General features: G+C 41.5%; 2 protein-coding genes and 1 pseudogene across 2 annotated transcripts in view; 2 read left to right on the forward strand and 1 right to left on the reverse strand.

Moving 5' to 3' along the window:
* Positions 1–6304, reverse strand: part of Capza1 (capping actin protein of muscle Z-line subunit alpha 1) — a 40557-nt gene extending 34253 nt beyond the window's left edge. Inside the window, exon 1 of the mRNA XM_059266021.1 lies at positions 6176–6304. Coding sequence (XP_059122004.1) covers positions 6176–6214 — 39 coding nt within the window. The 5' untranslated portion in view covers positions 6215–6304. The remainder of the gene's footprint in view (positions 1–6175) is intronic.
* A 24-nt stretch (positions 6305–6328) lies between these two features.
* The window catches only part of St7l (suppression of tumorigenicity 7 like), a 68790-nt gene continuing 61841 nt past the window's right edge, over positions 6329–13277 (forward strand). Inside the window, exons 1-3 of the mRNA XM_059266020.1 lie at positions 6329–7150; positions 9813–9895; positions 12722–12887. Of these exons, the coding sequence (XP_059122003.1) occupies positions 6937–7150; positions 9813–9895; positions 12722–12887 (463 nt within the window). The 5' untranslated portion in view covers positions 6329–6936. The remainder of the gene's footprint in view (positions 7151–9812; positions 9896–12721; positions 12888–13277) is intronic.
* On the forward strand, positions 8143–8271 carry LOC131913966 (U1 spliceosomal RNA; annotated as a pseudogene).

Genomic DNA, 13277 nt, shown 5'->3' on the forward strand with positions numbered 1-13277 from the left:
ATAGCCACAGTGGCATCTACAAAGTGTTGCAGCTTTATGAGATCTTCTAGGAAAATGCTGCCCAGCTGTGTGGGAGAGTGGGGGTTGAATGCTCCCAGCAGTGGCATGGCAGAGCACCCGTAATGGCAGCAAGTGCTCAGACATAACGATACACAAAAAGGCACTCAAGCCATAGAGACATTTTTGGAGGTGACATCTAGAGACTATCAGAAATACTTAGGGGCAAGTGTACTTCATAAGAGTCAAGGGAGGAATTAATGAAGCTGGACTCTTTCTCATATAGTTAAGTTTATAACTACACTGTGTTCTTGGTGCTATACTAAGCAATAGATAAAAAGGCATGATTCCAGTTACCAAGGAACTAACTCTGCTTATTATCAGAGCAAGCAAAGGAATGCAGACAATCTGAGAACCTCTGGAACATATTAATGTTTCAATTTTTTAAAGAGAAATTTCTTTATTAGATTGAGAAGGCTCAGAAAATCTTGTTGGAGCACTCTGACCTAATTTTCCCCAGTTTAGAAAAAAACTGAGGTCCACCAACAGTCTCCTAACACTCAGATTCATTCTATTCCACTACATCACAATACTTCATTTATAATTCCTTAAATGGTCACGTCTATCTGGTTCTTCACTCATAGTTCATGAAAAACAGTGTAGTATACAAAAGGAATGGCTGAGAAATAGACAAACCTGGGGTCTGCATTTTATGACTAATTATACTACCCCGTTTAGCACCAAGGCTGGTTCCAATAAGACAATTAATGTTCTAGACGAAATCATAATACACCTACAATCACATGAATTATAGCTCTTTAGGTTTTGTGTTCTGGTTCACGGTTTTGTAACGAATTATAAGACGACTACTAACAGCAGAGCTAACTAAGGGGAAGGAAGATGAAAATGATAAAATGAATGTTAACTGATGACTTCTTAGTCTCGACAAGTAAAACTCAAGAGCTTACTTCATCCTACAAGGATTTAACTCATCCAGTAAAGTATTTAATTGAGGATATCCAGCCTAAAAGTAGACTTTCATGAGCTCTAACAAAGCTCTTAAATCCTAGCTTCGATTTACAAGATTTAAAAACCGTTGCTATTATTAAAGTAGGGAGGGGTGTGCATTTGTCAAAGCCTATGTGTGGATGTCAGGGGCCAACTCTGCAAGGTCATTTCTTTCCCTTCACCTTTACATGTGTTCCAGATACTGAACTCAGGTTACCAGCTTGGCCCAACAAGCACCTTTACCCACTGAGCCATCTCTCACTGGCCCTATTTATATATTTTTTACATCTCTACTAAACCAGTTTGATAAACCTGTTTCTAGAAGAAAGAAGAATGAGGAGGGGAAAGAAGCAGCAGCTTTTATGGCTGGGCACAATGGTTTATGCCTGTAATCCCAGCAGCATTCTGGAGGTTGAGACAGTTCAAGGCCAGCTTTGGTTACATATCCAATTCCAGGCTAGCCTGAGCTACGTACTAATATGTAGCTGGAAGTTTCTCCAGTCCCACCTGGCCCCAAGGTCCCACAGCTGCTTATAAAATAATCATTCAGAGGCTTAATATTAATTACAAACTGTGTGGCCTATGGCTCCGGCACACTATTAACTAGCTCCTATAACTTAATTCAATCCATTCCTATTATTCTACGTCTTGCCACGTGGCTTCGTGGCTTCCCGGGTACTTTCATAGCCTGCTAGCAGCCACCCCCTGACCTTTTTCTTTTCTTTCTTTCTTTCTTTCTTTCTTTCTTTCTTTCTTTCTTTCTTTCTTTCTTTTATTTTTTTTTTGGTTTTTTCGAGACAGGGTTTCTCTGTGTAGTTTTGGTGCCTGTCCTGGATCTCTGCAGATCATGCTGGCCTCGAACTCACAGAGATCTGCTTGGCTCTCTGCCTCCCAAGTGCTGGGATTAAAGGGACCTTTTTCTTAAAAGCAAGCAAACAAAAAAAAAGCTTTAAAAAACAAATGCCTTAAGACGGGTGTGATGTGTGATAACTTCATACTTATAACTCCAGTACCCCAGGAAGCTGAAAGAGGAGTACCCTGAGATGTTAGGACAACCTGAGCTACAGAATGAGACTATTTCAACACCCAAACATCCAATGGAACAAACAAGCAAAAACCAAACAAACCCTTACAAAGGACACCACCGTCTAAATTAAAAGCATACAGATCCACTTCTCAGTATTTTTAAGGTGTATGCACGTATTTTACTCATTAGGTTAAACGGAAAACCATACTAATAATTTTTTTTTCCAGTTCTAGAATTCTCTTCACATTGTTGCAGGGTGTGTGTGGGAAGGGGGGAGAAGAACATCAAAAGAAAAAAAACCAACCAACCAATGCTGAATCATGAATGAAGAAAATAGATATGGCAGAGAACTCAAAAAAGTAATCCATGGCACACCTCAAACTTTGTAATTAGGGCATCTGGTCTTGGTAAGCTTTTAAAACTAAGTTAACTGAAGAGTATAAGTACCTAGAATAGTCTCTCCAGAAACTCAACTCCAGGATAAGACTAGAAGCATTTATCGGCCTATTACTACACTCCTCACTTCCTGCTTTCTTTAGACAGCTCATTCTGACCATTTCAGGTAACAACGCAGATGTGAAAAAAACCAACTTCCTCTTTAAAAGTGATAAAAGCTTTGGCAGCTGGTTATAAAAATGATTGTACTTGCTTTTAAAGAAATGCTCGAAAGAAAGAAAATCAGAGACCCCAAGTGCCAAACTTATGGATTATGAAATGGTTTACTGCTTTCAGAAAACAATGATGATAAAAAAGAATATTAAATTATTCCTTTTGGCACCACAACAGACACACTTAAAACAAAAGAGAACAAAAACAAAACATACCCATCCCAAATGAAATGCACTTGAGGTCTTGAATTCTGGATTTCCTTAAAGAACAGATTGGTCCTACCTAGGGGCTTTGCAGATGCTGGGCAAGTGCTCTACCACTGACCTATATATTCAACCCATCTCACATGCCCTTTTTTCCTTTTTTCACTTCATTTTTGAGACAGTCTCATCAAGTTTTCAAAGCTGTGCTTCATTCAGCTTGCTTTGTAGCCTGAACAGACCTTAAATGTTTCTATTCTCTTGCCTCAGCTTCCTAAGCAGCTGGGGTTACTGGTTTGGGCTACCAGGCAGGGAAAGATTAAGAATATCTTTTATCTTGATTTTTAAAATTAGTCTGTACAGCTGGGCATGGCAGCTCATGTGTAGTCCTAAGCCTAACACCGAGAATCTCAAGACAGAGGATCATCATGAGTCTGGGCTATAAATGAGTTCCGAATTAGCTTGGGCTACAGAATTTGGACCATCTCAGAAGAAAAACAAAAACAAACAAACAAACAAAAAAACCCAACTAAGTAAACAAATAAATGATTAGGGCAAAAATCTCAGCAAGGGTTACTTGTTTATGAATCCTAACACATTCAAATCATTAAATACCTTGGAAAAATCTTTTCTCAAAATAACTTTTATTTTTTTTGAGAAAGGGTCTCATTCATGTAGCTGAGGCTGGTCTTAAATTCCCTGTTACCAAGGATAAACTTGAATTCCTAATCCTCTTTGTCTTTACCTCCCAAGAGCTGGGATTATTACAGACAGGCACCATCAGGCCCAGCCTTTCTTCCTATCTTTTCTCAATTTTTGAATTCAGATAAAATAAATCAGAAAGTTATAAGGAAAAGCAGGCCAAGAAGGTAAGAAACCCCCCCAAATCAGGAAGTCTTACCAAGCCCTTTCTTTCTACTCATAGATTTAGAGAGGTATGTGTCTGCCAACTCTGGGGAAAGGAATCCAATAAAACTACAGGGCCCTCAAATCATAAGGGTCTCTCTGTGTAGTCCTAGAACTCAGAGATCCACTAGCCTCTGCCTCCTGGCTCAAAGCAGAAGGATTTTTACTGTATCATTACACTTCATTATCTACACCAATAAAGACAATGTAGTCAACTAAAAAAAAAAAAAAAAAAAAAAAAAAGGACTCTATTAAACCCAGCATTGTGGGGTTTGGCTATAATCTCAGCACATGGAAGGCAGAAGCTGGAGGACAAATTGGAGCCCAGTCCAGTCTACACAGCAAGTTTCAGACCAGCTAGGGCTACATAGCAAGACTCTGTCCCAAAAATACAAAACAAAAACAAGCTCTTTACTAAAACAGGAATAAAATTCATGGTTACTTCTGGGACAGGTTTACTAATTATGATTTGCTTGTTCTATCATTATAAAAAGTAAGCATGGCCGGGCGGTGATGGCACACGCCTGTAATCCCAGCATTCGGGAGGCAGAGGCAGGCGAGTTCGAGACCAGCCTGGTCTACAGAGCTAGCCCAGGACAGGCTCCAAAGCTACAGAGAAACGCTGTCTCAAAAAACAAACAAACAAACAAACAAACAAAAACCAACAAACAAAAAAGTAAGCAAATCTAAGTGTGATGGCATATACCTATAACAGCAGTATTCGAGAGGTAGAGATAAGCAGATTAGGGGTGCGGGTCATCCTTGGCTATCTAGTGAGTTGGAGGCTTACGTGAGCCACACAAGACCCAGCCTCAAGAAAGAGAATAAAATTTCACTCTAACTTGACATTTTGTGAACCATAAATATTTGCCTTAGAATAAACATCTTGTTATAGTTTTCTTCCCAGTGTTAGTTGAGATGTCTTTTTGTTTCCTAGGTTGTTAACATTTACGATGCTCAATCTCCAAATAAGAGAAAACAACGTTCATGTGTTATTTGTTGGCTTTTTATTTTTTGTGGTGCTGATGCTGAAGTTCAAACACAGGACACTGCATGTGTTAAGTGCTCTACCAACAAACTGCCATCCTGGACCCTGTTAAGTGGTTTGTAAAGGTGTTAAGCATCTTTTTCAGCATTTAAAAATGGTGGCTCATACATACACAGGTATACGTTAAATTATTCTTTATGGAGAAGTGACCAAAAATAGTCTGTTCCCCCCAACAATCTCCAATATTTTCACTACTATAAGAACCCAGGCAGATTTTATAGAACACAGGAGGGTATATATTTTGTAACAGTCGCTGCAGGAAACAAAAGACATATTCTTGTCCTATAAGGAGTTATCTAGTGAGGCCATTCTAACTTCTACCAACCCTAAAACGCTGTGTTTACTGAAGAGCTGGACACTTTTCTTTTTTGGACAAACCGTTTAGTAAATGTATGCTGTTGTCAGAAAAAGTTATTCCATTCAATTTATATGGCATCTTGTAATTTAAACCACCTTTAAAGATCTAAGTACACAAATTGCATTCTGACAAATCCAGCTACCAAACACTACGGTAGGTCATCAAAGAGGGTTGGGTGTTTCATTTAAACTGAATGTGTTAATGTGAGGTTATTTACTACCAAACTTTTCTGGAGTTGAAAAAAAAAAAAAGTCTACTGGCGATTCCTCACTGTTTAACAGGAAGCCAAAAACTACTCTGAAAAAAAATTATAGTTAAGATGAAGACAAACAGAAGGGATGGAGTCACCTTGGGGCCGTACGTACACACAAGGCAGCAGCAGGAACAAAAGTCAAACTCTTAAGCAAATGCCTGAGGTTTACAGATTTATTTTTATCGAATTAGTTCAACCGTCACTAGCTGAGAAAAGATCAGGGTGTGTAGTTAGGTGGATAGGCAACCCTAGAGGACCTCTCCCTGTCAAGGAGTCCTGACAGCAAAATCACTTCCTGAGGAAGGAGGAGCAAAAGGGAAGTTAAGGAGGCTACTCTGATCAGGAAGTGACTCGTCCCAAACTAACCCCAATCATACCTATAAATGGGAAGATGGGGTGAGCCCCAACAGCCAAAGGCGGTAAAATAACTGCTGCACGACACGTCTCAACATCACCTTCACCTCCTCTCTTTAAATTACAAAAAAGAGTCTACAGCTAAAAGTCAATCAGGTAAAGTGTCTCCTCTTTTTAAGAAAGGCTGAACTCGGTCCGGAATGAAAGGAAGAGTTGAGGAATGGGGAACTGGGGCCACCGTGAGGCAAAGGAAAGCCCCTTAAGGAAGGAAGCGTCCCGGGTGCAGAGGGAGTATGCCAGCACCGGGAAACGACCTTCTTTTTCCTGGGGACACCGCCAGACTTCCCACTGCTGCCGGCTGGGACCCCTCGGACCCGTCGGGAGAGGAGGTAAAAGAGAGAGGCGGACCCCTTACCTTCTCCTCATCCGACACCCGATCCTCGAAGTCGGCCATCTTGGCTGCTCTGGCCCAGCCCGGCGACCGGCGCGAGGCAGGCCGGGAAGGAAGCTGAGTGGTGGAATCACCAAGGGGGGCCGTCGGAAGGACCCGCCCGGAAGCTGCGGCCAAGAGGGCGCCATGTCAGTTCCGCGCGGGTGTGACAGCCCGGAGTGGGAACGCTCTAGGAAGTGGGCTTTGCCCTCAAGGCCTTGGAGTCTTAACCAGTTTCTCCCTGAGTTTCGGTCATTTCTCCCATTCATCCTGGAAGCCCGGTGGCCAGTCTCGACTGTCCGTGGCGCCTGGGCTCCCTCTCATCAAGCAGCAGTTGCTACACCTAGGAGTTTTCCTGGTCCCGCTGGTCTGCGGGGCAGCCGAGTCCAGTGCGCTAAGATCTGCTCGGCCCTAGGAAACAACAGTACTTCCCCAGCCCCAGGACGGGGCGAAAGGAGACCCTCAATCTCGTATGGCACCCAAACCGCTTCCCTCCAGCGCCCCATTGAGTCCGTTTCCTGCAGCCTAAGTGCCACCATCGGATCCTTCCTTCCCCGCCCTCCTAGCGGACTAGGTAGCCCCTCAGTCTGAGGACGCGCTCCGGCGCCTTCCTGATCTCGGTCCTGTGCCCCAGGACTCAGCCTTGACAGAGGCCGGCTTCAAGTCCGCCACTATCCCAGGATTCCCAACTCCGGGTTTCCTGCCCTTCTCCCCTCCCAGGTCCCGGCGCCTGCCGGAGCCGCAAGATGGCGGACGGGGAATACTTCGCGGAAGCCGCGCGGGCTGTAGGGTGTCCCCATGCACCTGTTCCCGGCTTGGGCCTGGGCCCGCCGCTGGGCTGGAAGGAACGGCTGAAGGCCGGGCTGGCGAACTCTGGGTCCACGCTGTGGTTCCTGGCGGGGCTGGGGCTGCTTTACGCTTTGAGAGTCCCGCTGAGGCTGTGTGACAACGTGACAGCGGGTGAGAGGCCCAAACCTTCCGGACGGTCGGGGACAAGCACCAAAGATCAGAGATTCTCGGGGAGTCATGGAGGGCTTTGGAGAAGGAATCGGTGTTGCATGCTCCAGTGGGTTTTGTTTTTTTTCCTCTTGGGTCACAACAACCAGGCAGCTGATTGTCAAACCTGGGCTGCAGTTTGCCGGCCCCTCCCTAGAGCTCTGAAGGCTGGCCCTCTCTGTTCGGTCTACGTTACCGCAGGAAAAGCTACCTGACAAGCTGCAAGCATCAGGTAGTAAGACAGAAGAGAGCGTTCCCAGATATGGACACACAATTTATATTCATTCTTATCATTCTCAGGGCCCCTTTAAAATCGTGCCTTTGAGTCTCCAGCTGCCTAACTTAGAGAAAGAACCCACACCCAGAAAATCAGCACATCAGTAATACAAGATAGAAAGTACTATGATTTTAGCGGACCGTACTTTTATTGTAAGATAGTTCTGTTAAACGTGTTTCGTGATTTTTATCCTTCAGACTTTATCATAAGTAATAAAATTGTACAGGAAGGGGAGCGGGAAAAGAAGCACAAACAAGAGTGGGTTTGTTTATTATGTTCTTTCAGTATTTGTACAGTGTTTGTTATGTAGCCTGGGCTAAAGGCAGACTTGTAAGCAGTGTTGATCCATGTAGATTCTGCAAATGCTATGCGTTAGCCATAAGTAGGATGAAAGGATGTGGTCCTGGGCCTTTTATGGTGTTATTGCAGTATTTCTTTCTGCAATCTCGGAAGAAGATGGAAGTATTTCTGTTACATGGTGACTCTATTAAATTTTTCTATCCTGTGAGAAGGCAGTTGTCTCCCTTTTCTATTCCATGAGATGACATGACTGTGGTATAATGTTCTGAAATGCTTTAAATATTTTAGAAGATAGGTACCACGTACCTATCTAATTTGTCTGTAATGGGTGGATAAAGTGCTTAATGGTAGTTTGTATGCTCATTAAAATGCTATTCAAATACTTACCTGGCAGGGGAGATACCATGATCACTAAGGTGGTTTTCCCAGGGTGAGGCTTATCCATTGCACTCCGGATGTGCTGATCCCTGCGATTTCCCCAAATGCGGGGAAACTTGACTGCTAAAGAAAAAAAAAATTAAGAAAAATGCTATTCATTGAATTTGTTGTTTATTTTTCTACTTATTATTATTGTTGTTGCTTTGAGGCCAGGATGTAGCCAGGACTGGCCTTGAACTCCTGATCCTTTGAGCACCACTTTTTAAGTGGTGGAATTAGAGGCTTATGTTATCTAGCATGGCTTTAAAATTTTATTTTATACATTGTCTCTCTGTATAGTCCAGGATAGCCTCAAGCTGGAGGCCTTCCCATCTCAGCCTCCAGAATGCTATAATTGCAGGCTTGAACTCCCAAACCTGCTAACTTTGGTTTCATTGTCTACATTTTTAACTGCATATACCATTTAGATGAGAGTTGATTATTACAGATTTTTTTTTTTGTTTCTTTTAAAATTCAAAATTGGGGCTGGAGATGTAGCTCATCTGGTAGAGTGTTTCCCTAGCATGCAGGAAGCCCTGGGTTCAGTCCTCAGCACCAATAAACCAGGAATGCTGATGCAAGCCTGTGATCCCAGCATTTGGGAGGTAGATGTAGGATTATCAGTCATTCAAGGTCATCCTCAGCTACATAGTGAGTTTGAGACCAGCCTGGACTACAGTATTAGACCACTTTTTAAAAGTATGTTTAACTTTTTATCTTTATATATTTACCAAAGTCCTAGTGTAAATTATGGCATGTTTTTAGGTGTTTAGAAAAGCAGGCTGTATGATCTCATTTTGATTTTTGTTGTCGTTCTGTTTTTTGCTTTTTGTTTTTTTGAGACAGGGTTTCTCTGTGTAGCCCTGGCTGTTCTGGAACTCACTCTGTAGACCAGGCTGGCTTTGAACTCATAGAGAAACGGGATTAAGGGAGTGCACCCCCCCCCCCACCACCACCACCACAGCTGCCACTGCCGCCGCCGCCGCCTGGCTTTTGTTCTTTTATTGACCCCAGAAATTGATCCTAGGGCCTTGTATATGCAAAGCCTCATTATGATTTACTTCTTATTTAACTACAACAGTGTGGAATCCCACTTTTATATATATGAAAAGATTCTTAAGATATGAAACAATAGGGATTTAAAGTCACTTTAAAAAATGTATACCATTTGTTTTTATACCTTTTCAAATGAATTTCACTTCAGATATTAATATAAACAGTTATTGACTTAGGGCGGTCAGCTTAGGAATTTTGAGCTTTGCAATAGAAAAGCTGTTTGCATTCAGTAGAAACTTTGAATTTTGATATTTTCCCAAACTAGCAACATGACCTCTATGATGCTGGACAGCAGCAGCAAGCCACTGGTTCCACTCACCATTCATATGACGTGGAGAGTAAATAACCAATGCTATCCAAGGCACTGTGCTGCCAAGCTATGACATTTGGAAAATTAGAGCTGTAATGTACATTTTTACTTGCAATATTTTCAATTTATAGGCTTGTTTGGACATAGCCTCACCAAAGTCAGGCATCTGTGCTGCTCACCTCTCCCTCCATCTAAAGATACTTGCATAACTGTAATGTGCTTTAAATTATACCTTGTAAAACCTGTGCCATTTTCTCTTTTAACAGTGACAGGGTTTTTAAGTTCGTTGACACCCAAGTTCTATGTGGCACTTACAGGGACATCTTCTTTGATATCTGGACTAATATTTGTAAGTAGTTTCCATTTTCTTCATTTCTATTTTGATGCTTATTTATTTAAAGATTGTTTATGTTTTTACAAATTTATAAGTATTTGTCAGGATTTCCAAAATGTGTTTGATATTTAGAAAGAGTTACCTAGAGAAACACGTTTGAGAAATACCACACTTCCCTCTTTTCTTTTATGAATGTGGTAGTATTGATTATATATTAGGTTTCTTTTTGAGACAGGGTCTCATTATGTAGCCTAAGCTGGCCTTGAACCCAAGGTGGTTCTCCTGCCTCTACCTCCTGAGTGCTGGGATTACAGGGATGAGTTACCATGCCCAACTTCATTTAAAATTTGTATTCAGGGATGGCAGATGGCTCAGCAGGGAAAGGTGCTGCTGCCAAGCCTGACTGACAGCCTGTGTTGTCCTCTGGTTGCCACTCATGTGTGCTTGCATGCTTACACATGCATGAATGCACACACAAATGTAATAATTAAAAAAAAAGACCTGTATACTATAATCAGGGGAGGGTTGGTGGAGAAGGATTAGAACATTGTTATTTCAGCTGGGCAGTGGGCACGCCTTTAATCCCAGAACTCCGGAGGCAGAGGCAGGTGGATCTTAGTGAATTAAAGGCCAGCCTGGTCTACAAAGTGAGATCCAGGACAACTGGGGCTACACAGAGAAATCCTGTCTCAAAAAAAAAAAAAAAAAAAAAGAAGAAGAAGATTATTATTTCAAAATTAATGAGGGACTGGGGAGATGGCTTAGTCAGTAAAATGCTTGCCTTGGAAACATGAAGATCTGAGTTCAGATCCCCAGCACTCACATAGAAAGTTGGGAATGATTGCATACCTGTAATCCCAGGACTGAGGAGGTAGAGACCAGAGGGTCCCTGGGGCTTGCTAGCCAGCTAAACTAGCCAAATGAGTGAGCTCCAGAGTTAATGAGAGACCTTATCTGAGAAAGTAAGGTAGAAAGTGATTGGAGAGATGCCTGACCTCCACACACATGTGCATACACATTCATAAATAGGTAAATATCCATCTTTCATACTGGAATTAATGAAATGGGTTATTCTACAACTACTGTTACCGAAATTTTCAATTTTTCAAATGGTTTCAAGAGAATCTGAGTGTCAGAATTTATTTACTTTAGAAATAGGCTCTCTTATAACCTAGTTAACTTGAACTCATTCTGTAGTCCAGGGTGGCCTTGACCTCTTGGTTCTCTTCCTTTTCCTGTACAAGTATACACCATCATGTCCAGTTTATGCAATGCTGGGCCTAGAATTTAGGCAAGCACTTTACAATTGAACTATACTTCCAGCCCTTGATTATGCAAGTTTTATATAAAATCTTGCAACATTTTAATTTTGACAGCATTGGGCAGACTATAACTTAAAAAAATATTTATTTTTGTGTATATGGATGTTTTTCCTGTCTGTATGATTGTACTCCATGTATGTGCAGTGCCTACAGAGGACGGTGTTGGATTCTCTAGAACCAGAGCCACAGATAGTTGTGAGTACCATGTGGGTGCTGGGAATTGAACCCTGGTCCTCTGGAAGGGCAGTCAGTGCTCTTAACAGCTGAGGCATCTCTGAACAGACTATGACATGTCTGGAATTTAGCCTTCACTTCTTCTAAGCCCCAGCTTCATCTCTGTAGATGGGAAAATGATAGTACTCATTTCACAGGACTGTAGGAACTAAGTGAGATAATCACACGTCAACGTCTGTAATGTGGGATTTGGCTCTGGGAGCATCTACTGCGTTTTGGCTGTTAGTCTGAGAAGTTGCTCAGTAAGGGATGCCATTTGACTTTAACTCGTCTTTTGCTTCAGTAAGATATTACTTTTAATTTTAAAAATATTGTAAAATATGTTGTTCATTAACATCTCTAAGGTCTAGTGTTTCTCATTTTATGCTTTGGGAAAATTCTGCTACAGATAAAAGTATGAAATATTTATTATGCCATTTTTCCTGTTCTTTTTTCTCATCTGTAGGTGGTGCTCTGCAGCTTTAGTAGAAATCATAGTATTTCTTTGACCTTTTGTAAATCTTTGAGATAAGGTCTCAAAACACAGAGAGTTTTTCTATTTGTGAATGAGAAGCCACAGAAATACAATGAAGTAAATATCCTGATTTTTAAATAGCTCAACCTGGAGAAAAATTTGTCTCAACCCATAATAATAGCATTGCTAAACATTAGACCAATACTTTTTGGTTCAGAAAGCTCTTAGTATTCTTGTTAGTTAAATTTACTAGGTGGGGAAACTGGGGCTCTGAGATGTTAGAGACTAACTGACTTGCCCAATATACACAGTAAACAGTGGATTTAGTATGCACCTTGAAAGTGTGATCCTACTTGAGTACTAATTGCTTTAAAGTGGATTTTCCTTATGCTGCAGATAAAATCAAACGACAGTAACACACGAAGAGTTACATTGTAGATTAGATACTCTTCTTTCTTTATTGAAACTTCCCACTGTGTAGCCTGTACTGCTCTGGAATTTATAGTCCTCTTGCCTTTGTCTTCTAGAGTTGGGATTAAAGGTATGTGCTGTCACGCCTTACTCACTCTTATTATTCTTTAATGTCTTTTAACAAGTGTGGAGTGTTGCCTAAGCTTGTCTGAGAGTTATGATAAACCCATAAGAAAGGTATTTTACTTTTATGTGGCATATGTGTTTAGGAAATCTTGGATTTGGGTTTTTCCTTCTGCTCACTCTCTCACCCACCCACGGAGAGATTATGCATTTAAAGTGCTGAATTGAGTAGGAACATCTCCTTAATTTCTATTTATGAATTGCATTTTAAATGAAAGCTATTTCTCTTTGTTATAGATATTTGAATGGTGGTACTTCCATAAGCATGGCACATCTTTTATTGAGCAAGTGTCTATAAGCCATTTGCGACCACTGATGGGAGGAACAGAGAGTAGCATTTCAGAGCCGGGTTCTCCTGCTGGCAACAGAGAAAGTGAAACCCTGAGACACCACCATCTATCAGGTGATTTCTTTTTTGGTGTTTTCAGTGCTATGTAATTAAGATTGATTTCACTTGCAGAGGATCAGTCTCTAAACAACAGAAGGCAGTAGTTTGTGTGTTTATGCCCCCTTCTCACGTAATGTTAGGAGACAGGGGCTTTGGGAGGTGATCACATCATGAAGGTGGAACTGTCATGGAGAGAATTAGTGTCCTAAAGAAAGAGACCCCAGAGAGCTACTTACTCCTGTCACTTTATGAGGAAATAACAAGAGAATGCCATTCACAAACCAGAAAGTGAGTTTTTACTACACACTAAATCTTCCAGCACCTTGAGCATGGATTTCCCAGCCTCCAAAACTATAAGGGATAATATTCTGTTGTTCTTATGATACTCAGTTTGTGGTATTTTGT

This window comes from Peromyscus eremicus, chromosome 6 (genome assembly GCF_949786415.1).
Source record: "Peromyscus eremicus chromosome 6, PerEre_H2_v1, whole genome shotgun sequence".
NCBI lineage: Eukaryota > Metazoa > Chordata > Mammalia > Rodentia > Cricetidae > Peromyscus > Peromyscus eremicus.